The 26,000-nt window shown below is 40.1% G+C and overlaps 2 protein-coding genes across 2 annotated transcripts in view; one reads left to right on the forward strand and one right to left on the reverse strand.

Annotated features, from left to right (window-relative positions):
• Ttc30 (tetratricopeptide repeat domain 30) overlaps window positions 1-11,256 on the reverse strand; it is a 55,252-nt gene extending 43,996 nt beyond the window's left edge. The window contains exons 1-4 of the mRNA XM_067156028.2: window positions 11,118-11,256; window positions 10,950-11,015; window positions 2,729-2,938; window positions 360-485 (exon numbers count right to left, since the gene is read on the reverse strand). Of these exons, the coding sequence (XP_067012129.1) occupies window positions 360-485; window positions 2,729-2,938; window positions 10,950-11,015; window positions 11,118-11,177 (462 nt within the window). The 5' untranslated portion in view covers window positions 11,178-11,256. The remainder of the gene's footprint in view (window positions 1-359; window positions 486-2,728; window positions 2,939-10,949; window positions 11,016-11,117) is intronic.
• A 284-nt stretch (window positions 11,257-11,540) lies between these two features.
• Window positions 11,541-26,000, forward strand: part of LOC136884015 (BTB/POZ domain-containing protein KCTD3) — a 79,144-nt gene continuing 64,684 nt past the window's right edge. The window contains exons 1-3 of the mRNA XM_067156015.2: window positions 11,541-11,686; window positions 11,851-12,161; window positions 21,292-21,873. Coding sequence (XP_067012116.2) covers window positions 11,628-11,686; window positions 11,851-12,161; window positions 21,292-21,873 — 952 coding nt within the window. The 5' untranslated portion in view covers window positions 11,541-11,627. The remainder of the gene's footprint in view (window positions 11,687-11,850; window positions 12,162-21,291; window positions 21,874-26,000) is intronic.

Below are 26,000 nucleotides of genomic sequence, written 5' to 3' on the forward strand. Positions count from 1 at the left end.
GCCTACAGATTACAAGGTGTTGTGTGGTCAGCACAACGAATCCTCTCGGCCGTTATTCTTGGCTTTCTAGACCGGGGCGGCCTTCCACCGTCAGATAGCTCCTCAATTCTAATCACATAGGCTGAGTGGACCTCAAACTAGGTAAAAATCCCTGAACTGGCCGGGAATCGAACCCGGGGCCTCCGGGTAAGAGGCAGGCATGCTACCCCTACACAACGGGACCGGCATAATTTTAAGTACCACATGTTGAAAAATAATGTGTTAAATATCAGAAAAAAGAAAGAAAAATGTTCCAAAAGACAGGTGAAATGCCTAGTAACAAATTAATTTAATGGAAAACAGCACAGGATGGAACAAACCTTGTACAAGAGACAGCCGTGATTTATTTCTGTGTCGGGATCGTCTGGCGCACTGTTGTTAACCAGCCCCTTGGCTGCAGCCAGGTCTTCCTCTCCGTACTTGATGGCAGCTTTCAATTTGTTGATCTTCAAACACATATATATTTCAGTATTAAAAGAAATACAGATAAACAAGTTAAGTAAGAGATAAGGTTCTTGAATCATAAATAGATAACTTTTTAAAATCAAAACAACCTGAAAACATAGTTAGGAGGATGCCATGTAAGGCTATCCAGGCAGGGATAATCCTTCTATAAAAGTGAAATTTGCTCACCTAAAACTTAGATATACCATACATGAACTCTTTCACTTACAACCAAGTGTCTGAGAATATAGACCACGAAGACTGTTACACTTTTTTTTAAAGGAAAAGAATGATAGAAACGGGTTGTTGTTTGGATCATCGGCCCATAGGCTGGTTTGACACAGCTCTCCACCCCACCCTATCATGTCCTAACCTTTTCATTTCTATGCTACTACATCTGTGTCATATTCATTCCTTGGTCTACGCCTACCGTTCTTACTGCCTACACTTCACTCAAAAATTAACTGTACAAGTCCTATCATTCTATCTCTTCTTTTGGTCAAATTTTGCCAAATCATTCTCCTTTCACCAATTAAATTCAGAATTCAATCTATACATCTCATCTTCAGCATTCTTCTGTAACACCACATTTCAAAAGCTTCTATTCTCTTTCTTTCTGAGCTAGTTATTGTCCACGTTTGACTTCCAAACAATGCCACGCTGCAGAAACATGTGATCAGTATTTTCTACATTATACTTTTTGTGGGAAAGAAGGAAAGAAGAACAGAAGCAGGATGGACAGGTTGGTGCATACAAATCATTTCACAGAGAATAAAGCTTAATGATGGCTTAGTATGATAAGTTGTAAACAAATCAAAATGAAGCAAAATTACATTATAATAAGTCATAATAATAATCATAATATGGCCTCAGCTGCTGTGTACAAGCACTTTGATCCGACACCATTTGAGAACCCGGTAGTACAAACAGAATGTCTCAATCAACAGCAGCTGTGCTGTCAACTCAGAAGACTTGCATTTTGTCAGCTGAAGCCATACGATTCTTCTTTGGGAATGGGTCACTTAGGAATACATGCAATCAACATTTCTTGGCTTTCATCCCCCTGCTGTGGGCGAGGGCAGTAGAATAACACTTACGGTATCTCCTGACTGTTGTAAGAGGTGACAAACAGGGAGCCCAGGAGCTGTTAATATGGGAGCGTGGGTTGGCGACCATGGGGTCCTCAACTGAGTCCTGGTACTGCTTCCATTTACTTGTGCCAGGCTCCTCATTTTTGTCTATCCTATCTCTGACTTCACTTGGTCAACTCTTGATTTTTTCGACCCCAATGGTATTAGGTTGTGAATCCTAGGGGGTCACGACCTTTGTGACCCTTGTCTTCCTTTGGCCGATATCTTCATTTTTGAAGTGTCAGACCCCTTCCATTTTTTCTGTCTTATTAGTGTTAATAGAAGATGGTTGCCTAGTTGTACTTTCTCTTAAAACAATAATCACCACCACTACCACTCTTGGCTTCCGTTTTAGCCTCGTATTCTTTCATATACAATGAGTGAGTGTGCTTCTGTTGCTCCGAGCATGTAATTCGTATAGTCTTTCTCTGTTCTTCCTTCAACTAGGGACAAGACAATTCCTATATATTGTTAGGCGTGTCTACTGACATAAACATTGGTCTAGATTGGTTAGGTTCATGTAGTGGCTATTTGGCCTTTGGCCTCTAGCATCCTGAAGCATGACAGCAGCGCACTCTATGTTGGAAAGAGGTGAAAAGCTGAATTATGTAAGCATACTGGCTAATGACAAAGCCACTGTCTGGATTGGTCAGGTCTGGCTAGTGACAAAACCACTGGTCTGGGATCGAGCAGAGGAAAACCATTCTCGGGGTTGCTGACAGTGGGGATCGAACCCAGTATCTCAGAAATGCAAGCTCACAGCTATGCAATCCTAACCGCATGACCAACTCGCTCAGTAAGGAGGAGAGCAGAGACCCTGATATGCTGGAGATTTGTGTGATCAATTGAGTTAAGAAGTATAAAGCATGGAAATGAAAACTCAAACTTAAGTGCACCTGTAATAACTGTACATAGCAGTTTTAGTACATTTTGTAGATAGTAAAACACTCTATGCCTCTGAGTAGTCATTTTAATTTCTAGTGCCCTGATAACCTGCTACAGTATATTACTTTATGAATGAATGAATTCATTCATGTAATGCTAGTAGGAAAGTAAACAATAAACTATTTCTGTGGAGGAAAATTTATTGACATTAATGAAGGTTCTTTCCTTACCTTTCCCAGATATGCAGGATCTTCAATTTGTGATGTAACCTTCATTGCCTCTTCATAGAGACAGGCTTGATACAAGGACTGCGCATAGTAGAGTTTATATTCTGTCTCCTCAGGATGCAGTGATGTGAGTTGTTCATAACAGTTGGCAGCACTGATGAAATCTTGAGTGTAGTAGTAACAGTATGCCAACAGAGACAGCCCAGCCCGAGACTAGAACACAGATGTCACTCAGTTTTGTGAAGACTTGTCAGTACTATATATTAGAACATACCTGCTGGCTGATACAAAACGATTGGAATAAAACAGTCCTTATAATTAGGGCAGTATTAAGGTAATGGTGAACCAGCAGCTGCTTGGATATCTTTTAAAATACAGAACACAAATTTTCAGTGCTCAACATGGACCAGCTAAAATATTATGTAAGCTTAATATAAATTAATGCAAATGCTATGAAAATGTTATGAGGAAAGAGCTTAGAATAACACTGAAAAGCTTAATTCAGTTTTGATACAGATTTTGATTCCCACAGTGAACTTGAAATATTTGCCCTGAATGAGTAAATCCATCAGTGGGGTTCAGTATACTCCCCAGAAACTTTTGTCAGCTGGGTGGCAGGAATGAATAGCCCAGTGGGAATATGATTAAATATCAATTTCCCGTCAGGGCATTAACAATAATGTCAAAACCGAACTATTTTAGTGTTATCACGAACAAGACATAACAGAGTATTTTGAATGACTATAACGTTCTACTGCTCATTCATAATCATGCAACACCAAGGCTTACTGCTCAGTTGCTGTGCAGTGACATTCGAGTTTGTAATGTCAGGCGGAATCGAGTGCTCGCATGCGATTCCATACTAAACCAGACACCGCTCGTGCAAAACACTATGTGATAATCAAGCTAAATATTTAAACTCTGATGTAATCGATGCATTTAAGCAGACAATAATGAAGACATCATTTAAATAATCACTTTTACAGTATTCAGTCCATCCATCTTGCTCTGGACCTCTCTCTTGCCCTCTTTTCTTCTACCTTAGCCTCCAACACTTGTTTTAGTATACTTCCCTCCTCCATCCTCATAACATGTCCAAACCATCTCAGTTCATTCTTCTCCATCCTATCACTCAGTTTTTCTACCCCTATCTCTTTTCTTGCTAGCGACTTTGTGTTACAGCGACACAGATAGGTCTTATGGCGATGATGTGATAGGATAAGTCTAGGAGTTGGTAGAAGTGGCCATAGCCTTAATTAAGGTACAGCCCCAGCATTTTCCCGGTGTGAAAATGGGAAACCACGGAAAACAATCTTCAGGGCTGCCGACAGTGGGATTCGAACCCTTTATCTCCCGGATACAAGCTCACAGCGGCGCGCCCCTAACCGCACAGCCAACTCGTCCGGTATATCTCTTTTCTGACCTCAATATTTCTTATTCTGTCTCTACCACATTCCTCAGGAACTTCATCTCACCGGCCTGAATTTTTTTTTGCTATTTGTTTTACGTCACACCGGCAAAGATAGGTCTTATGGCAACGATGGGGGGCAGGAAAGGCCTAGGAATGGAAATGAAGCGGCCGTGGCCTTAATTAAGGTACAGCTCCAGAATTTGCCTGGTGTGAAAATGGGAAACCACGGAAAATCATCTTCAGGTCTGCCGGCAGTGGGGTTCGAACCCACTATTTCCCGGATGCAAGCTCACAGCTGCGCGCCCCGAACCGCACGGCCAACTCACCTGGTGGCCTGAATTTTACTCTAATTTCTTGCTGTCAAAGTCCAAGTCTCTGATGTATATGTTAACTAGCTGATGTACCCGTGCTTCACTACGGGATTCTCAGAAAGACTGTCTTTGTAGTTTTCCTAACTGCAGCTTAGGCCATTACAAAAACGTCAGCATGAACGTAGGTATTAAAAGCAACGTTCTCATATAAAATACTCGCTCAGATGAAAAACCGCACATTTTCTCACTTTTAACGAACAGTACTACGATGCCCATCTAACAGTCCAAAGTTCCAGTGCTGGAATGACCAGGCCATAGACAGTCGTGAGCACTCCTTAACCATTCTTCCGTTAAATGTACACACTGCTCATTCCAGTGAGTGCCTTAGAGTAGGGATTGAATAGCTCGAATGCTATGATGAACCAGTGCGTTACGTACCAGTAATATCGGAAAATTTATGAGCCAGAGGAATGAGATACTAAGGAAAAAAGTTATCTAACTCCCCAGCTACTTCCCGCCAATATTCAGGCAGGCTGTTATACTCGGTACGACCGACAGAGTTGGCCGTGTGGTTAGGAGCATGCAGCTGTCACCTTGCATCCGGCAGGTAGTGGATTCGAAACCCACTGTCGACAGCCCTGAAGATGGTTTTCCGTGGTCTCCCATTTTCACACCAGGCAAATGAAAAGTGAAAAACCGTAATTACCGTAATTAACGCCACGGCCGCTTCCTTTCCACTCCTAACCCTTTTCTATCCCATCGTCATCATAATTCCTATCTGTGTCTGTGGACGTAAAGCAAGTTTTAAAAAAAATCGGTAAACAGCCGTAATCACATCTATCGGACATGACTGGCAACAGAAGACACAAAGCATATCACAACAAACAATGGTCAATGTAATGTTGTTGTTGAATGTTATGAGCTGTCTGTATTGTAGGCTTTCACATTTGGTTTTCTTTCGACTCTGTGATAATAGGGAGTCTTACGAAATTATTTATAGCATACACTATAGTTCTTTATTCCCCGACTTTACATACTGATTTTCATTAAATTCTGTTTACCCATTTTATCGTGACTTGGTGCTGATATGGACTTAGCAACAAAAATCCAAATTCATGAACATGTCTGTTATAGCCGGTACGGTACAAATGTATAAGACATAAATGATCGGAAATTTAATACTATATAACTTTAGTAATGCAGTATTTGTCGATAGGACCACTAATAACACAAACATTTGAGAATTAAATTTTAGGCCTTCCCCTAAACTACCATTCCACTCCGCACGAATAAAATTATTTATGGCCTGGATTGTAGCGACTTATTTTATGACTTTGTATACCGATTTTAATTATGATAGGGCCACTAATAACATAAAAATTTGAGAATTAAAATTTTAAGCTTCCCCTAAACTACCATTTCTTTAAGCGTGAATAAGATTATTTATGTCTTGGATTGTAGCGACTTATTTCCTAACTTTTCATACCGATTTTCATTAAAATAGATCCACTAATAACATAAATATTTGAGAATTAAATTTTAGGCCTTCCCCTAAACTACCATTTCTCTCAGCGTGAATAAGATTATTTATGGTCTAGATTGTAGCGACTTATTCCCGGACTTTACATACCGATTTTCATTAAATTCTATTCAGCCGTTTTCTCGTGATGCGTGTACATACATACATACATACATACATACATACATACATACATACATACATACATACATACAGACAGACAGACAGACATTACGGAAACTTAAAAAGTGCATTTCCTTGCTACTATGGACACGACCGATACAGAAATACCATCCTTTTCAAATTCTGAGCAATGTACAGACAAAACTCTTATTTCATATATATAGAAGATAGAAGATATAGGAATATAGTTCATATGAGTTTTATACATTATCTCTTTATATTACACAGGAACTCCTCTGTTCCACACCAAGTTCCTTACAGTCTGTTAGAACGTATTTCCCGCTTGTACCCTTCTGCTGATCTCCTCATGAGATTGTAGATTGGTTCAGCACTTTGATGTTGAAGATGAAGGTTATGACATGGATGCTTCAGAAGAAACTGACAAGAGATAGCAACATAGTGATACAGATTCTAGCAGCAATGAAGAAAATGAATAGGAATTACAGTATATGTTTGCATTTGAAAGAAAGGCAATAATGTTACTGTCTTGGAAAGATATATTTGAAGTATTACATAAAATCAGCTTCATGGTCCGTATCGCACTTTTGACCATTAAAAATTGCCTTAAGCAATCATTGTATCGACTAGGTGGAAAATAAATACTTAATTGTGAATATTTGAAGTATTCAACAACCTCAAGGTTTTGTCCCCTTATACTAATGATTCTTTTTCCTTATCTTTCTCTTCTTGTCATCACAACTGTTTTGCTCTTCTCCACACTGATTTTCATACATATTTCTCAATATTGTCATTTAAAGCCTCTAGTTGGATTTGAACTTCTGTAATGTTGACTCCCCAGATAACTATGTCATCTGCAAACAACAATATTTTCATATCTCCTGCATATGTTGCCTTCATTTCCTTGAGAATTTGATTCATAACCATTATAAACATAAGTGGAGACAATACACTTCCCTGTCTTACTTATTAGTCCAGTTAAGTTGTAAAGGTATTGTATCTCATAGATACAACATGAGCACATTTGTTCCATTCTCAGAGGCAGGCTCATTCCTCGAACATCCTTCAACAATGTGTATTTTTCTTTTTTGTTGCAGATTAGAAATGGCATCTAAGAAGTACAATTTGAGGAACATACACGATGCTGAGAATGTCCGCCGGATTTTGTTAGAGAATTTGGCTGATGGTGGCAATGCGGAGAATCACACAGGCTCATGAGATTGTAGATTGGTTCAGCACTTTGATGTTGAAGATGAAGGTTATGACATGGATGCTTCAGAAGAAACTGACAAGAGATAGCAACATAGTGATACAGATTCTAGCAGCAATGAAGAAAATGAATAGGAATTACAGTATATGTTTGCATTTGAAAGAAAGGCAATAATGTTACTGTCTTGGAAAGAAACTTCGCTATGGTAATCAGAGGAAAACAGCAAAAGAGAGTTTGTTTACCAGGCTTCAGGTGTTATGGGTATTGCCAAAAACAAATAGGTTTAGAAACTTGCGAGAGTTTATTTAATGTAATTTGTAAGTTTCATCTCCGTGTTGATTCACAATGACAATGGAAATTGAAAGGATTGTTCTTCCTAATTATGCGTTCTACAGCTATTCATACAAATATTCATTGGTTATTTTCCTTGTTTCTTTTAGACTTCCACTCTGCCTTCAACTAGACACATAATATAATTTTGATCATAGGAGTCTTTCGTTCAATTAACATGCATATTTACATTGACAGTTGATATCGGGAAGGATATTCTCTCACACTTTTAACCAGTCAATCTTTTAACTTTATCAATACAACTTCAAGTGTTTTCACCGCTGAATACATATACGAAACTAGGACTACAGTCCGGCTCCATGGCTAAATGGTTAGCGTGCTGGCCTTTGGTCACAGGGGTCCCTGGTTTGATCCCCAGCAGGGTCGGGAATTTTAACTATAATTGGTTAATTCCCCTGGCACAGGGACTGGGTGTATGTGTCGTCTTCATCATCATTTCATCCTCATCATGACGCGCAGGTCTCCTACGACGTCAAATCAAAAGACCTGCACCTGGCGAGCCAAAGTCCTCGGACACATTCTGGGACTAAAAGCCATACGCCATTTCATTTTACTAGGACTACAAATCTTTAGGCGTGTTTTAATAATTAAAGTGACCGTTCAAGTTGTTTGTAAATAGTTTCACAAACAAGTCAAATGGACAATATTTCAACTTCTTGTAATTATCAGAAGTTCAGATGTACTTCAGTGCTGAACTTCACAGAAATAAATTCCCATGTCATATTTTTGGGCAAAGGAAATTAACTTCCACCATGTCAGCTGTTCCTAAGATGGCTGGGAAGAGAACTCCTTGAAGGCCAATTACAGAACAGGTCACAACTTAACTGTCTGCTGCAATCACCTTCTCAATGAATCAGCAAGCACTATGGGAACATTTAATTTTATTTACATTAGTCGATGTCAAAACACCATCTAGCAGTTCTGTGTCAGCTGGTGGTTATTTACAGTGGTGTCCAGTGGCTTGAATACTGCTAACACCACTCAAGTAGATTTTGTGATTGATGATCTAACTACAGAATCAACATTTACCAGTTCCCGTTTTGCAATTGAAATTGTATTGATTAACAGTGATGGAACTAACAATTCTATGAATATCAATACAAGAAAGAGTCTGACCGGGCGAGTTGGCCGTGCAGTTAGGAGCGCGCAGCTGTGAGCTCTCATCTGGGAGATAGTGGGTTCAAACCCCACTGTCGGCAGCCCTGAAGATGGTTTTCCGTGGTTTCCCATTTTCACACCAGGCAAATGCTGGGGCTGTACCTTAATTAAGGCCACGACCGCTTCCTTCCCATTCCTATGCCTTCCCTGCCACATCGTCGCCATAAGACCTATCTGTGTTGGTGCGATGTAAAGCAAAAAAAAAAAAAAGAAGTCTGGATGATGAGCATACTCCAGATGCTAAGAATTTAGATCCTAATATATTTTACAAATTTTACACATAGTTAATCCCAGATTTTATTGTTAATTGTGTGTTTGTACATTTGTTTAGTTATTAGATGTATTACATTAAGGCTGAAGATGGCCAGCCAAGGCCAAAACTAGTCCCTAGTTCAATAATATAATTCAATAATATTGCATATTATAGTACTGAAAAAGGTGGACCATTACAACATTAATTTAATAATTATTATTGTGTTGGGGTGATGTAAAAACAACCCTCATTTGTTTCAACGATACTAAAGAGTGATTGAATGGAACACAAAATGATGACATTTTTCCCATTTTTATTTTTTCTAATTAGATAAGATTGTCCTGCTCCATGGCTAACTGGTTAGTATGCTGGCCTTTGGTCACAGGGGTCCTGGATTCGATTCCTGGCAGGGTCGGGAATTTTAACTATAACTGATTAATTTTGCTGGCATGGGGGCTGGGTGTATGTGTCATCTTCATCATGACAATGCACCTGGCAAACCAAACTTGTCCTCAGACACTCCCGACACTAAAAGCCATATGCCATTTCATTAGATAAGGTTGAATTTTGCTGGCAGGACCTAGTGTTTACAGTGCACTATGTCTTCTAGTATAGGCTAGAGCAATTTTGTTACTTTCATTGACCTGTCTCAGTCTCATCCTTGGCTTTGACCATATGAAAGTGACTGAGGTATGAGTGATGCTAGTAATGCCATTCCTTGTGCAGCCAGTCCCTGCTATGAATGGTGTGAAAACTTTGCTTATAGGGTCAGTTGATGCATGCATTTCGGTGGGTTTGGCAGACTGATATGTAATAACAACTTCTGGCTCGGTGAGGAAAGCAACGGGAAACTACCTCACTCCTCATTTCCCTAGTACGCCTTTTCAGTGATGCCTTGGCCATCCATGACAGCTGATGGCGGAGCTGTTGAGGATCCAACCAGCCTTAGGGCCGACGACTGAACATACATACAAGGGTGAACTTTCTGTTTTAGATAAGTTTTCAAATACATAGCCCTACCTTGTTTAAATTTCACACAATGTAGTTTATTTCTCTTCTCATAACATAATTAGTAGAGTACTTGATCTTATCAACAAGAATTGAAATACCGGTATGTATCTCACACAAACGCTACTGCATGAGGATATCTGTCTGGTTGGGTGCGTGAGTAACGGAATGTTAACTGTATAATTGGCTTACAAAGATGTCCTAGAAAAATTTGCTAACGATAAAGCATGAGAGAGATCACTAAACTGCTGATTACTCTCATTTCCAGTGGTGCAGATGTTAGAGTTTCGCGAAATGGGTTTGGGGTGCAAACTGTTTTGGGCTAATGGGCGCTGCAGAAGCTGAAGTCTGCCCTGGTCACATGATCTTTCAACATGTGCAATTTCCTTTCTATTACACCACTCCCTCTAGCCCAGAGTGTTTAATTTCCTTTGCTCAGTGAGTATGGCAATGGATACTTTTCAAGATTTCAATGTCATTTTTATTAATTCAGTAAATAAAAAAATGAATTTTAACTTTATTGTATTTAAGTTATATTATTCCTTTTCTGTAACTCATGATCCTAAATTATTAATGCAAGAGCTAACAAAAAGGGCTGTCCCTTTTCCTAAATTGTTCATCTCCATTATGAAGTCCCTTGCCGAATGGAAGGCTTTAAATTAAAAAAAAAAAAAAAAAAAATCTAAATAACCTTCTTCTCTATGCCTACTATGTTTTTAATTTCTATTCATAAGCAGTATTTTGACAATGAATATTACAATACATTTTGCAATAGCACAGGTTTTCTGGTCACAATTGCACAATTTGAAATTATTTTGGAATTCTGCACATTTTTATATGGTAAGAATAAAAATCAACTTACACCCTGGTGGGTTTCCAGTATATTATTTAACACCTGAATAGCGTCATTATACCTCTGGTCTCGTATCTGGAACAAATTCAAAAATATTGTTTGCATTCAGGAATGCAGTACAGTTACCTGGGAATGACAAGTTACAACTAAATCTCCATAACTGGTACAAAGTTTTACCATTGAGTATATAGTTTTCGTGTATTCCCCATCCTTTATTTGAACGTTTTGATTAAACATTTCAGTCTCTTTCAAATTGCATTTGTAGACTAAAATGCGGGGAAATGTAGGTTAGAATACAAACAGTCGTCATGGCAACACGCAATGCAAAACAAATGATTTAGAACGTATTGAATTATCGATTACCCACGAAATGAAAAATAAATGAATGGATTGCAAGTTCAGTATTTTATTATATGGCTGTTTGTATCTAAAAAATCCAATCAAATTTAGGTAAATGATTTACTATTTCTGAGTAGTGGTTATGAGTAACAGTTAAATATTTTAAGGAGAAATGCGGGTAACATATCGATTATTTCGTAGATTGTTTCCCAAAGAAATATACACTCGCTGCTGCGCAGCTGTTTTACGTCAAGATGAGTGACTAGTTTATGTTATGGTGACGAATGGAAGATATTTTATGCGTTGTTTTAGGAGATTTTTAAGAAATCTGTGAATTTACCACTAAGGATGGCAGCATGGCCGAATCACACTGGTGATATTGTTCACCTAAATGTTGGTGGAACACGGTAAGAGACAATGAGTACCCAACCTCAAAGGTTCCTTTGACGTAAACAATTTTTGTTTATAATGATGAGCGTTTATGAATGTATGGAGATTGTACTTTCGTATTGAGCTTATCCTTTTTCTTATATCATTGTGCAGTTTTCTGATTTGAATTTCCTTTGTTTAGGTTTTCTACCTCTCGGCACACATTGATGTGGGTTCCGGATTCATTCTTTACTGCCCTTTTAAGTGGCAGGATATCCAGCTTAAGGGATGAAATGGGAGCAATCTTTATCGATAGAGACCCAAAACTTTTTGCTACAATTTTGAATTATTTGAGAACAAGAGATATTGATTTGAGTGTTGACATTCGCGCATTTCGACATGAAGCAGAATACTATGGTATTACACCTCTAGTTAAAAGACTGATGCTGTGTGAAGATCTAAGTCAGTCCTCGTGCGGTGATGTTCTGTTTTATGGATATCTTCCTCCTTCATGTAAGTATGTGGTTTTTTCAATGTCTTGAATGAAATTTCTTGAAAGATAGGTTTGGAAGATTACTCTTGAAGCATCCTTTAGTCCTGCAGGTAGAGGTGGAATAAGGTTCCATCAGTGAAAATGACATTATACGGAAATGTAAATAATGGAAATATTACCTTGCATTACTTGGTAGAGGAGAGATTTGTTCCGTATGAACGCCAGCGACCCACTAACTCGCCCAGAGAAGTATGTTTATTTTTATAGACTAAGATCAATAATCGCACATAATCCTCCATATTTCTTATGACCACTACCATTCCCATTGAGTGAAATTTCATGTAATATGATGTCAGAAGAAAAAACAAGGTAGAATTTTACCATCGGCTACACAAACTTAAAGATATAAGGGACCGGGAGTTGAAATGATGCAAAACTTCCATGGAATTCCTTTTAGAGGAGAGATGTGTTCATTAAAATAACCAATGGCTCCCCAGTCTATCCCCAGAAGTATATTTACTTTTGTAACCCAGTTAAATGTAGAACGCACCTTTCTTCATTACTTGAACAGATACTAGCATTGCCATTGGCTGACATGTAATTGGATATGACGTCATTCCAAGCAATCAGAGGAAATACATCGTTACCAACCCATGCGGAATTAAAACATTTTAGAGCTGTCAGCTTCTTCAATCTACCGTAACCCTAATTTTGAATAAATAAATTTATGAACTACCTGAAAAAGGAAACATGTGAGCCAGACTGAGTAGCTCAACGGTTGGGGCACTGGCCTTCGAAAACAACAACGTTATTATTATTTAGAAAACATAGTAATAGAATTATAGGGACCGTGCGCGCACGAGATTTTTAGTAGCTAGCGCCTCTAACGGAAACAGCTGCAGTCGTTTGATGGGGCACTCACGAGACCATTGACAGTGCAGCTCATTACAACCGGGGCAGTAAGCTTTGACTTGTGATTGTAAAATAAGGAGGTAGAGCCGGACAGCAATGGCTTCGACTGTTGCAGTGACCGCTATAAATTATGTAGGGTTTCAGACAGTGCAACACTCAGATTATTTCCGGGAATCCACGCTAAAGAAAGGTGAAGATTTAAATAACAATAACCATGTCTTTGACGTGAAGGAAAGGTCTAAGGGAAACGAGTATTAATTAGCCCCCATACAACGTTGAAATTAAGGTATTTATTATATTTTATTCCTGTTTCGGGAAATTGTTAATTAATTATTTATTCACAATAACTTTAGTTATAATTTATTGAATCATTGAGCGGTGCCATTGCATACACTGAGTCCTGTAAGAGTTGTAATCATGAATTTAGAGTCAGATGCCTTTCCTGAAACATAATTCTTTCAACTGAAAATCGCACTTCAGTGACACTGGGGTTCAAACCACGGTCACTAAATTCAGAGGCTAGCAGCTAAGCTAACATAGGAAAAGCAAGCCAGTTTTTCTCAGTTATTCGACTGTATTATAAAGGGGGTACCTAGCGGCTTGCTTCAAGTTCTGGCGACTGTGGTTCAAATCCCGACAGATTTTCACTTTATAAATAATGAGTGAGGAAGGACAACCGACCCGCAATTCATGGCGACAACTTCTTCTTGAGTGTACTTCCCCTGCGCAGGCGGGCTAAGCTGTGAATGATGATGAAATGATTCAAAGATTATAACAAAAATATTTAATTCCTAAAGGTGATGCGATAAATAATTCCTCATTATAAGTATTTTTATTTATTTTCACATTGACAGTATCAGGAACATTGTTGACGGTGATTGTGGATGCAAAGCAGGTCAGTCGAAACGCTGTAAGGACATTGCTGCTTTGTGTTCCTTTATTAACTCCGAGAGGGGCTCCTCCAAAACTACCATAGTGCAGCAATGGAAAAAAGTGTGCTCGTAAGGATCTATATTCGAAAGGAGAGAATATAGCAGAACTGTTGAAACCATACGTCCACGTTACTGAACAAACAGAATCAACCACTTTCAATAAAACTTGTTTGTACCAACGAGTAAAAACTTATTGAGTGTGCCCTCACTGATATGCTTAAAGCCGAATGTGAGAGTGAAAATTACGTGGTGGCAAGTTCCACTCTACAAAAAGTTATAGATGATGCGTAGCGAAATTGAGAATTTGATCTAGGGTCTGAACGAAGTACAAAATCAGAATACCCATGCAGTCCATAGGTGCTATTTTGTTACAAAAATGTCCGCTGTAAAATTATCAATCAAACCCGTGAATTATCTCGATTTCTTGCCTCAAGATGTGCAACTATTTTATATCGCAAATGTTACAGTTACAACAGAACAGATGTACAAAATTGCATTTCACACAAGGTTTCAATATCGCTGTGCTGCGTGGTTCAAACAAAGAAAATTACGCTTATATGCCAGCCAGAAAACTGATTAGATTAAGACACTGAGAAGTGGTGATTATGATCAGCTTGCAAGGTCATTTCTAATTTCCACATCCCTTAACACACCTGCGATGAGGTACGGTAGGAACACTGAACAACTAGCGGTGGCTGAGAACTTCAAAACTCAATTACTGTTTTGTAAAACAGGTGGGAGTGTGCATCAAAGTAGAGCACCCATTGCTGTGTTCGAGTCCAGACGGGATAGTATTTCATCCCAATGGCTTTGTCTCCTGGAAATTGAGTGTCCTTTTTCGTGTAAAGGAAAGCCTATTATTCAAGAGAAACGGAGCAATGCACCGTATTTGTATGTGACACAACAAGGTGAAATTAATATTAGAGATAGTCACGTCTACTACACCCAAGTACAGATATCCATGTATGTTTTGAACATCAACTTATGCGAACTGTTTGTATATTCTCCTAAAGGAAGTATCATTGTGAAAATTTCAAGGCATGAGCAATTCTTGTGTACTGCCATTCCCTTACTGGAAAGGTTTTATTTTCAGTATTATTTGCCATTAATTCGGAACATGTCGTTACGGGTACCGGTAGTGTCACATTGAGGGGCACGTGTATACACTTTTACCTTTTTATTTTGCTCACTGACGTACTTCAAAGTTTTCAATGCAGAGAACTAACAGTAACAAAGATATATTGTATTCGGTCCCAAACGCTATTAGGGGTTGAGGAGACATTGCTTTCTCTTTTTTGGCCATCGTTGAGAGGCTTACCATGCTGTAAAACCCACCTTATGTCTCATAATAAAACAGTGTGAACACAACGAGGCTAGTTCATTTTAATTTGAAGGAGAAGTCCCCTACAATAAATGTTAATGTCAGTTCCTTGCTGGGAGATGAGTGAAAGTTCTGTTTACTTTTACTCGTTCGACTCTCCATTCTTTCAGTTAACACCGTCATGAATTAGCTGGAGCGCTGGCTTGCAGCTTACCCCCATCAAACGTTTTCTGAGGTAGTCGCAAGAGCGCACCACTCGCCATTCGCACGGTCCCTGTATCTGAAAGAGAATAGTTCTGGCAGACCGAAGAACCTTTGCAGAAATAAATTGACTGAGTTGAAACTGAATAGAGATTGCTTCAGATTAAAAAAAGAAAAGCGAATACAGCCTGTAATGTAGAATACAGAACAACAATATTTTCCTATGAAATTTATGTTAATGTGGCGGAGGGTAGCCTATAGCACCTGCTAGAGCTCCCACGGCTGCTTTGCGGCCCTAACCTGGAGGCTTACACCTCCAGACCCACTTTGCTTGAGCCCAGTCTAATGGTTTTGTCACTAGCCGCACCTAATAATGTAGACCAATAGTCTTCTTCTTGGTTCCTAAATTGCCAGCCTTGTGCACCGAGCTGTCACATCGTCCTCAAGAAATAAAGAAATGACAGTCATACTGTGCGTAGGTGCCTGTGCTGCAAGTAGTGACTCCTTGTACTAAGGTTGTGTAGCATAAGGTAAAACTTTGCTAAAAAGAAAGCTAGGTTTCTTTACCACCTACCGCGGAAGAAAATATCCTAACCAATATAGGCCAATGGCTGACACGAGTGGGAGCTCACTTCCTTTGAGAGGCTGTCTGCTTTTGTCATTAGCTAGAAAGTGCACAGACCGATGAAGAAAAACAGCAGCATAAGAAAAATTCCTAAAGAATGTGGCCCAATGGTTGACACGAGTGGAGTTCTGTGCTGAACACCCCCTGATATGTTAGACCAATGGTTTGTCACTAACCAGGACGTGCGTAGAACAATAAAGACAAGCTTCCACACAAGAAAGAATCCTAAAGAATGTGGGCCGATGGCTGGCATGGAACACAACCCCTGCTATGTGCGGGTTCACTCCATTCCAGAAGCTCTCTGCTAAACACCCCATATGTGTTAGACCAACGGGTTTTTGTCGCTAGTTGTCACTTTCAAAATTACTTTGATGTAGTGGAGGGTAGCCTACAGCACATACTAGAACCCTAACGGCTGCTAGTGTGCAAACCAAGAATGAAACGGTGTACCATAACCATGGTTCAGATAATGTGTAGTTGGCAACTGCTTGTTGCAAGGAAGAAAGCCGATGTGAGCACTACAGGTCAAGCATCTAAATCAACAACAACAAAAGACAATCGTGCTCTGGCATGCTGCGATGATATGTATACACTGCAAGTGGAGCTTCAAGCAACTATTGTGAGGGGCCCTTATTTGACCTATACCATGCTGCAAATGGAGATAGGAAAAGTTGGCTTTAAGAAAGTGATGTATTGTTGATTATTCACAGTGATTAACCAAATACTGGGTTTGTTAAGATCAATATTTTAAAATGTAGATTTCCCAGTTAAATTCTTTATGTAATGGAATATGCAAACATTCAGACAATGTCCTGCTACTAGGCCAAGGGTGACCAGAATTTTAGATAGATTTTTTTCTTTTTTTTTTTTTTACAATTTGCTTTATGTCACCTTGACGCAGATAGGTCTTATGGCATATGGGATAGAAAATTGCTAGAATCTCTGGTAGGAAGCAACCAAGGCCTTAATTAATGTACAGCCTGAGCACTTGGTGTGAAAATGGGGGAAACAACTGAAAACCATTTTCAGGGCTGCCGACAGCAGGGTTGAAACCCACTATCTTCTGAATGCAATCTGACAGCTATGTGAGCCAAACTGTGCATCCACTTGCTCGGTTTCAGACATAGAAAGCGTGACCTATTTGTCAAGTGAGCTGTGGTCTTTGGTTTTTGCCATTTGTGTTATTGTTTATTCGTCATCATTTCCCCTTATCCAGCTGCAGCCAGATTGGGGCATTTATGGTACTTCTCCACTTTGCTCTCTTTCTTTCTTTCTTTCTTTCCACCACTCTCCTTCTATATGTAGTCGCGTAAGTGCGACCAGTATTCAGTATTCGGGTGAGTAGGTTCGAACCCCACTGTTGGCAGCCCTGAAGATGGTTTTCTGTGGTTTCCCATTTTCACACCAGGCTGTACCTTAATTAAGGACACGGCCGCTTCCTTTCCACTCCTAACCCTTTCCAGTCCCACCATCGCCATAAGATCTGTCCATATTGGTGCAATGTAAAGCAACTTGTAAAAAAAAAAATTTAAAAATCTTATTCTTTAGTTCTTTTCCATTCTAGGTTCTTTCTTCTTATGCTGGTCTTGATCAAGTCTATCCATCTTGCTCTGGGTCACCCTCTTGCTCTCTTTTCCCTGTAACAGAACTTAGTTAGAACTTACCTAAATGAAGTGCTCTAGCTGGGCTTGCTCCCTCTTTACTAGTCCAGCAAAGAGTGCAAGGTGGTGCAGATCTCTGTCATTGCCGTGAGGCCAGCTGGTTAGTTCATCAGTGACTATCCAGGACGTCATGCCCCGATAACATCGTTGGCTTTCGTGGAAAGTTATCGAAATATATTGGCAACGGCCAATATTCCACTGGGTGGAGAACGGAGAGTGGGGAGAAAATGCTGTGATGTCAGTGTTATTACAGTGACGACTACCAGTCACTGACACTTTATGAAGAAACTGAATTGCTGCATGTATACATAATTCCCCCATCTCGTATCACATGCGCATCCTTTTAAAAAATACTCAAAATTGTTAAAAACATGTTAGTGACCTATTATTGTAACATGATCCTATTCAAAATAATATTGCCTCGTATAACACAGTAAGAATATCAGACCACCATGTGGCCGTGATCCGAATGGTGTCAAATCTATATGGTCTGACATCATGGTTTGCCGGTTCAAGTCCCCTTGCTCGAAAAAAATTTCACCATCAGATTGTTGGCCAGCAGGGTAGGAGAGGTGGTGGTATGCAATTTGTAATCACTAGATTGCATGCCAAAAGCCTGGAATCAATTCCAAACTTCTCTGAATTGTTCATGTGGAGTGACGGCATATGACGCTGTTGATGGTGATTTGTCCTTGGTGATATTCGCCCGTAGTAGGCTATGGACCAGTAGCGGGTTTCATCCTCTCCCTTCCTACTATCATTTATTCATATCATCTTATTCACCTCCCTGATGAGGTTTACGCCGGGAAGGGCCTCCTGTCATAAGAATTCGCTACGAGGATTCATCTCGTTTCATACCCGACCCCGTAAAGAAACAGGACAAGGGTTCGACATACAATACAATAACACAGTAAGAATATTGGGCGACCTCATACTCACAACCTATTCTGCAAACAAATGTTGTACTTCTGGGTGATCCTATGCAGCCGAGGAAACATCAGAAAAATACAAGACACCAAGGGGTCTGCATATGCTGGCGACATAGAAATGGGTTCGATCAACCTGCAAAATCTCCAGAGTACCATAGATGCCATGGTAGAATGGTGCCAGAAAGAAAGTTTTCAGAGCAGCCATTCAGAAACGGAAATGATAGTGTCAAAACAGAGATAAATGTTGGCAACAACAAAATCAGACGATTTAAAATGTATTGAAGTATTCAGGTGGTGATGGTGATTATTGTTTTAAGAGGAATTACAACTGGGCAACCATCATCTATATAACACTAATCAGAGGGAAACAATGGAAGGGATCTGACACTTTGAAAAATGAAGGTATTAGCCAAAAATAGACAAGGGCCACAAAGGGCGTGAAAATTAAAGACTCCCTAGGCCTCGGGAACCTAACACCGTCAGGGTCGGAAAAGAACACGAGTTGACCAAGGGAGGTTGGATAGGATAGATGAAAGTGAGGAGCCTGGCACAAGTAAGAAGAAGCAATGCCAGGACTTTGCTAAGGGCCCCATGGTCGCCAACCCATGCTCCTAAGTTGAGAGCCCCTGGGGTCCCTTTTAGGCATCTCTTATGACAGGCAGGGGATACCATGGGTGTTAATTCTACTGCCCCCACCCACAGGGGGATGGAGTGTTCAGGCATCTCCCTACAGTCCAACTGCAGCTGCTTCACAAAACATGTAACAGAAGGGGAGCTCAAGCAGTTATTGACATAAGAAACATTCGAGCCCTTACAGTAGATACAGTTACAAAATTATCCAAAGCAACATGATGGCACTAGTTTACAACGTTGAAATTATATGGCCAAATCTTACCACATAAAACGTAGCTACTCTGTAAAGAGTTAAAACCCTCTTCTTAAAGAGAGCTTGAGGGGTGTCCAAAACATCTCCGTTAGTAGTTTTACTAGGTGGAGAAACCTTTCTTATAGATGACTTAAATAAAATTGACCCTGAACCTATTTCACCTCAAGATTGCTCTTTATTTATTTAGCATATGGCTACATCACTAAAATGACTATTTATAATTATTTCATAATTACAAACTAATATCCTGACTATGTATGAATTGATCCCTCCGTCATATCCAGGAACCTTTGATCCCTCCGTCATAACCAGGAACTGTGCTGGATCACCAGGGAAAGTGCTTAGAGGACTACACGGTGAACAGTCTGCTTTTCAGTGCTACAGTCACAACTTGGAGAAGCTATTTTCTTACACCTGCCAGTGTTGGTTCTTTTTCGGTTAAGAACCGACCAGATCTTGCGTAGCAATTCAAAGTCTGGTGGCTTGGATCATATGCATGGCATCGTAAGTTGTTCCATCATAGCATTAATCTGCCAAGTCTGTTTTCAACAGTCATTAATATTAAACCTGTTGTCAACTAACACCCTCCTAGTTTCCAGAGGTGGGTAACGAGAGTGAAACCTTCCTTTACTGATGGTTGGGATGGCTGTGTGAACTGGGACACGTTCGCAGGTTTAACCTTCCAGTTACCCTGCATGTGTCCCCCGGGTGGTGCTAAGTGAGCAACAAAATACTGGCAACCAGTCAGTCCTCGAGATCTCCTGGTAAATATCACATTGCACATTAGAATCAAGATTGCTCTGATAACATGCTATGTAGTTACCAACATTTGGACACACCTGACTTCTGTTAATCTAAGTAGATTAGAAGCAGTGAAAGCAAGTTACTTGCGCAGAGTTCTTGAATTATCCAGGATGACAAGGATCGTACTCGTCTACCTCTTGACTGCCAAAGATTTCTTTATTAGGGTGATAGCGACAACGTACAATCTGGTGCTTGAAGCCCATGTAAGAGAAAGGAAAGACAGGGCAAATGCAGTAGATTTTGGTTTTTGTAATACTCCAGCTATAACTAGAAAAGAATGGAAGGAACCAATTTTCCCGCTGCGGCACATATTTACAAGAATGACTGGACATGGAGGATTCCACTTCAGAATGTGTAACCAAAGAGGATATCACCAGGCTTCACTTCAAAGCTCCTGCATTCTATGATGACAATGATATGATTACTATCACTTACTACCGAGCAAGCTGGCTGTGCCGTTACGATTGCTCAGCTGTGAGCTTCCGTTTGGGAGATGCTGAGATAGAACACTACTGTAGGCAGTCCTGAAAATGTTTTTCTGTGGTTTTCCCCTTTTCACGCCTTAATTAAGGTCACAGCTACTTCCTCCCCATTCCTAGCCCTTTCTTGTCACAATATCACCAAAAATCTGAATTAGAGCAACGTTAAACTACCATGAAAAAGAAAAGCAGTATTTCTTTTTATTTAATTGTATTAAAAAAATATTGTTACAAAAATACATTTTCAAGATAGAGGACCTTCCATGTTACATGGCGGGTTGTTTTTAATGCCAATTATCTTCCTTATCTTGGATCAGGTGTATAAAAGTAGGTTCTATTCATATTTCACAATTAGATGGTAATGGAAATAATTACAGATGTGATTTTCCTAACGTTTCAGGTGTACCCGTCCAAGAGCCAAATTCATCTTCTCCGCCATCTGGGGAGAACTCGGCTGGGGTCCACACAGCCCGGCCAGGTTCAATAATCCGAGTCCCTGCAGACTCTACAAATGGTGTAGTTGGTGGTAGCAATGCCAGTGCTGTCTCGGTCACTTCGTCAGCATCTGCGACGGTCAGCGTTCCAGTCCCAATACCGTCCACATCTGTGGGCTCTGTGCTCGTACCTGGTCCATCGATCTCCACTAGTGCGGCAGGAAACGGCACGCAGTCGCTTCCGACGGCGCACACGGGCTCTCCAATGCTCCCTGGCCCTCACATTCATGGTACCCATCCGCAGCCGCCACAGCGACCATCCGGGAGCCATTCTCGAAACTCTTCCCTCGATCTGAGAGTGTCGTCCAGTGGTTGCCCAGCGGTGGTTTCTCGCAGCACTACAGACATTCGTAACATGGCTAGCAGAACAGCTGTTGGACACTCGCGGGCAGCCTCTCTTGATCTCAGACACACTCGAAACTCGTCCGCGGACCTCAACAAGTTGTTCCGCAATGATGTCGGCCTAGTCTTTGGTGGCACTCATCAAGGTAAGTGATTTGTGATCTTACTAGATCAGTAGCCTGTTCACTATGTGTACAAGAGTAGTAAGGTCTTTGTATGGAAATGATACCTTAAGTCAGAAAATGTCATTTTTGTTTATTTTATTATTTTATAGTACTTAATAATTATTTTATTTGAAGATACAGCTCACAAATTGTGCATAGCATTGAGAAGAAATTAGAATTATCATGTATACTGACATCACTCACTTTTACGAAAGATGACAATAGAAGATCTCCGATTTGTGCAAGTGAGTACATGGTATCGGCTGCATTGTACACTGGATAATTTACATACACAGGATTCATCTGGGTCATGGAAGTACTTGGTATTACACAGCTTATGGTGGTATCCATGTACTGCCATCGAGTTAACAAAGTGTCGCAGGTCCTGGTTAGTGTTTGTCCATGTCCTGTTCATCATGGCCTCCGTTGTATAAAAGTAGATCCAGATTTCGTCTCTTTTCTTCACTCTGTTCTGCATTAGTTTCTCCTGGGCATGTGTGAATGGCCCTCTCTTCATCTGGAGAGAAGGTTTCCTTGGGAAGTTCATATGCTAGTCAATATTTTGCGTATTTCGTTATCCCCAGGGTAGCTTTCAGAAAACGCGACTTGACTGCTCGAGTGTCCTCGAGTCCACCATAATCAGCTTCTCCCAGATGATTTCCAGCCTGTATGTGGCGATGGGAGCTATTTTTTTTTTTTTTGCTAGTTGTTTTACGTCGCACCGACACAGATAGGTCTTACGGTGACGATGGGACAGGAAAGGGCTAGGAGTGGGAAGGAAGCGGCCATGGCCGTAGTTAAAGTACAGCCCTAGCATTTGCCTGGTGTGAAAATGGGAAACCACGGAAAACCATTTTCAGGGCTGCCGACGGTGGGGTACGAACCGATGGGAGCTATTTTCACGTCAAATAATCTCATAGTGGTTCCCAGTGAAAGCTTTGTAATTGTTTTAATATCATACATGGCTTAGGTTGCCACTATTGCTGGAGACTTTGTGGGCTCTGTGGACTCTAGCTATTGTTTGTAATGTCAATTCTATGGTCGGATTTTTTATTATGGACACTCTAGTTTAGGCTTTAATTACAAATGAACTGATAGGCCTATTGCAAAGTGAGTTATACCAATACTTTCCTTGTTTAATTCTGCATTAGGATGTATAAGACACATAGTTTCTGAAGTTCATTGATTATATTTTATTTGCGGTTGTAGTAAATATTGTCCGCATTTTTGGCTTCTTCTCTTAAGAATATATACGGGGGAAACTACTTGTTCTAATGGTAATGAAATTTTTATATGTATTTGTAGTGTAATACTCAAGTTTCAATTTTTTAACCACCTCAAAAAAAAAGTTCTTTATCGTTTTTCTAAAGCAACGCTTTCTCAGCTTAGGATAAACATACAACAAGAAACTTGGGCTTGTTTGGAAGCACTCAGTCATGGTTATCAGAAACTACAACTGTTCTAATCCAACTGTTGGCAGCCCTGAAGATGGTTTTCCACGGTTTCCCATTTTCACACCAGGCACCTCAATTAAGGCCACGGCCGCTTCCTTCCAACTCCCAGGCCTTCCCCATCCCATCATCACCATAAGACCTATCTGTGTTGGTGCGACGTAAAGCCACTAGCAAAAAAAAAAAAAAAAAAAAAAAAAACACCACCTACAGCCACTGTAACCATATAGTGTGGTACTGAATTTATGAAGAGTAATACTGAAAGGAGGTTTTGTATACTGATATAGATGTTGATTCCCATAGGGAACCTGAAATATTTGTCCTGAATGAGTAAATTTATAATACCAATGCAACTGATAAGCCCAACTTAGCACATTGGGACGAAACAGTGGCAACCAAGAATGAGTTAGCTGGAAAATTTATAATGTCCAATAATGGACTAACTATATTGGTGTTAGGTTTTGTGTACACCAGACCATGCGATTAACAGCAGGCATGGTGGTGAAATCGGGCGCAGTGTTGATGCTACCATCATGTAGTTTAAGGACCATTTTATTATCCACATCTTAGTTGTATCTCTTCGTCACTGGCCAGCATTCAATAGGGATGTAGGCAGAGAAAGTTCGCGCCAGATGGCGCTCGTGTACTACTGGGTAAGCGCAAGGCGATCGTCTTATGTTTATCCCAGTCAGCTGCGAGTAATGTATAGAATGTGACCGACTTTTCTGAGCTAAAGCCGATTGTATCTTCTCTAGTTTTACTACACGACTATATTAATTAATTGTATAGGTATATCCCCTGGTATATTATGGACGATTTTCAGCGTTTAAGCCTTGAACAGCTGCAAAATGAGCTACGGACCAGAAACGCTAAAACTAGCGGGAGGAAGGAAGAATTAGTACCGGTACAGCGGTAATTATATAGAAGTCGGCATGCCTTTTCCTTAAGATAACAATTACTTGAGTATTGTACATTGATAAATATATAAATATACCTCCACAAGACGTAAATCATAAATAGATATTTAAACATCCACTTGCTCCCCTTCCTTATAGACTTTGATTCGTGTATTTTTTAAGGTTGATGGCTTCCATGAAACTGCAGATACAGCCTCTGTACACCACCAAAGGCATGTAAATATTCTTGAGTTTCCCAGTACTGGTTCCTTTGAATATTTGACCATCAGCCATAAAGTGAAGATCACTATCACAAATTTGCATTTGATGGATTATTTTGCATTTAGAAAATCGGAAATAGATGGAATACCTGTTTCCAACTACAAATCATTGTGTTATGGTGGATACAGACTTTTCAGTGTAAAGTTTGTTTTGTTTATAAAAGGTTGAAATTCTAAAATGCAGTGCTGTGAAATCCGAGTACACAAAACATAAGACCTATGATATGAAGTTTATTTTAGGATTACCTCATGATATTGTAGGAGGGGAATGTGAACGTTTTGCTGGAGCAGGCCCCAAGGCATGTTGTAAGCATATTGCTGCTGTAAGCTACGCATTAGAGCACTTGCCCAAGACTGGCATTATTCAGTGTTCAGAAATATGCAGAAATATATAAACCTTTCAGCATCGCCCTACCAAACGGTTGAGGTCAGTTAGCCCTATGAAAGTGGAATGTTTGCCCTTGGAACAAGTGCCGACCTGAGTGGCTCAGACGATTAAGGCGCTGGCCTTCTAACCCCAACTTGGCAGGTTCGATCCTGGCTCACTCCGGTGGTATTTGAAGGTGCTCAAATACGACAGCCTCGTGTCGGTAGATTTACTGGCACATAAAAGAACTGCGGGACTAAATTCCGGCACCTCGGCGTCTCCGAAGACCGTAAAAGTAGTTAGTGGGACGTAAAGCAATTATTATTATTATTATTACTTGGAACAAGTTTTGCTATGTATAATCTCAATTGCACCAGTTATAACTCTAGTCGAGGGGCATTTCTGTCTAAAAGCAAGGGGGCTGTTTTCAAGGATATTTTCTCTATCAGGCCAAATGTTCAACTCTTTAAATTGGCAGTACATGAAATTAATCCAAACATTAAATTTCTCCCAACAGTAGTTTTATGGATTCCGAATTTAAGGCCTAGTTCTTTGTCAGATTTGTTGTCCTTAAGCTTCATAACAGTCAAGAAGAAACACAGTCTGGGTTCAGGAGGGAATAACTGTAAATTATACCTGTTTTCTCCCAGAACAGCAAACACCAAATTACGATGTTGGACGTCTACAAACCCTGTATAAAGCAATATGGCATCACGATTACGCATTGCTTGCTCAACAACCAAATTACCTGTAGAATATCTTGAGTGCTGGTCCTGTATAAAGCAATATGGCATCACGATTACGCATTGCTTGCTCAACAACCAAATTACCTGTAGAATATCTTGACTGCTGGTGTCTTCGAAAATGGGAGTCACAAATGTAACTTTCACTTCTTCGGGTATATTCACGATTTCTTCCCGTACTTCAAGGGAGGTTATTTCTGCAAATTTTTGGTGTATGGCCTCTTCACTGTTTTCGTTGTGTTCGTGCTCGACGGAAAAAGCGATGGAACAGCGCCCGGTTTTAATCTTGCTCTTTCACCTTTAAATTCAAACGCATACATTCGGTGGTTGTTATCAAAATGCCTAATCAGTTTATCCGTAGAAAATAGGAA

Source organism: Anabrus simplex, chromosome 12 (assembly GCF_040414725.1).
Source record: "Anabrus simplex isolate iqAnaSimp1 chromosome 12, ASM4041472v1, whole genome shotgun sequence".
NCBI lineage: Eukaryota > Metazoa > Arthropoda > Insecta > Orthoptera > Tettigoniidae > Anabrus > Anabrus simplex.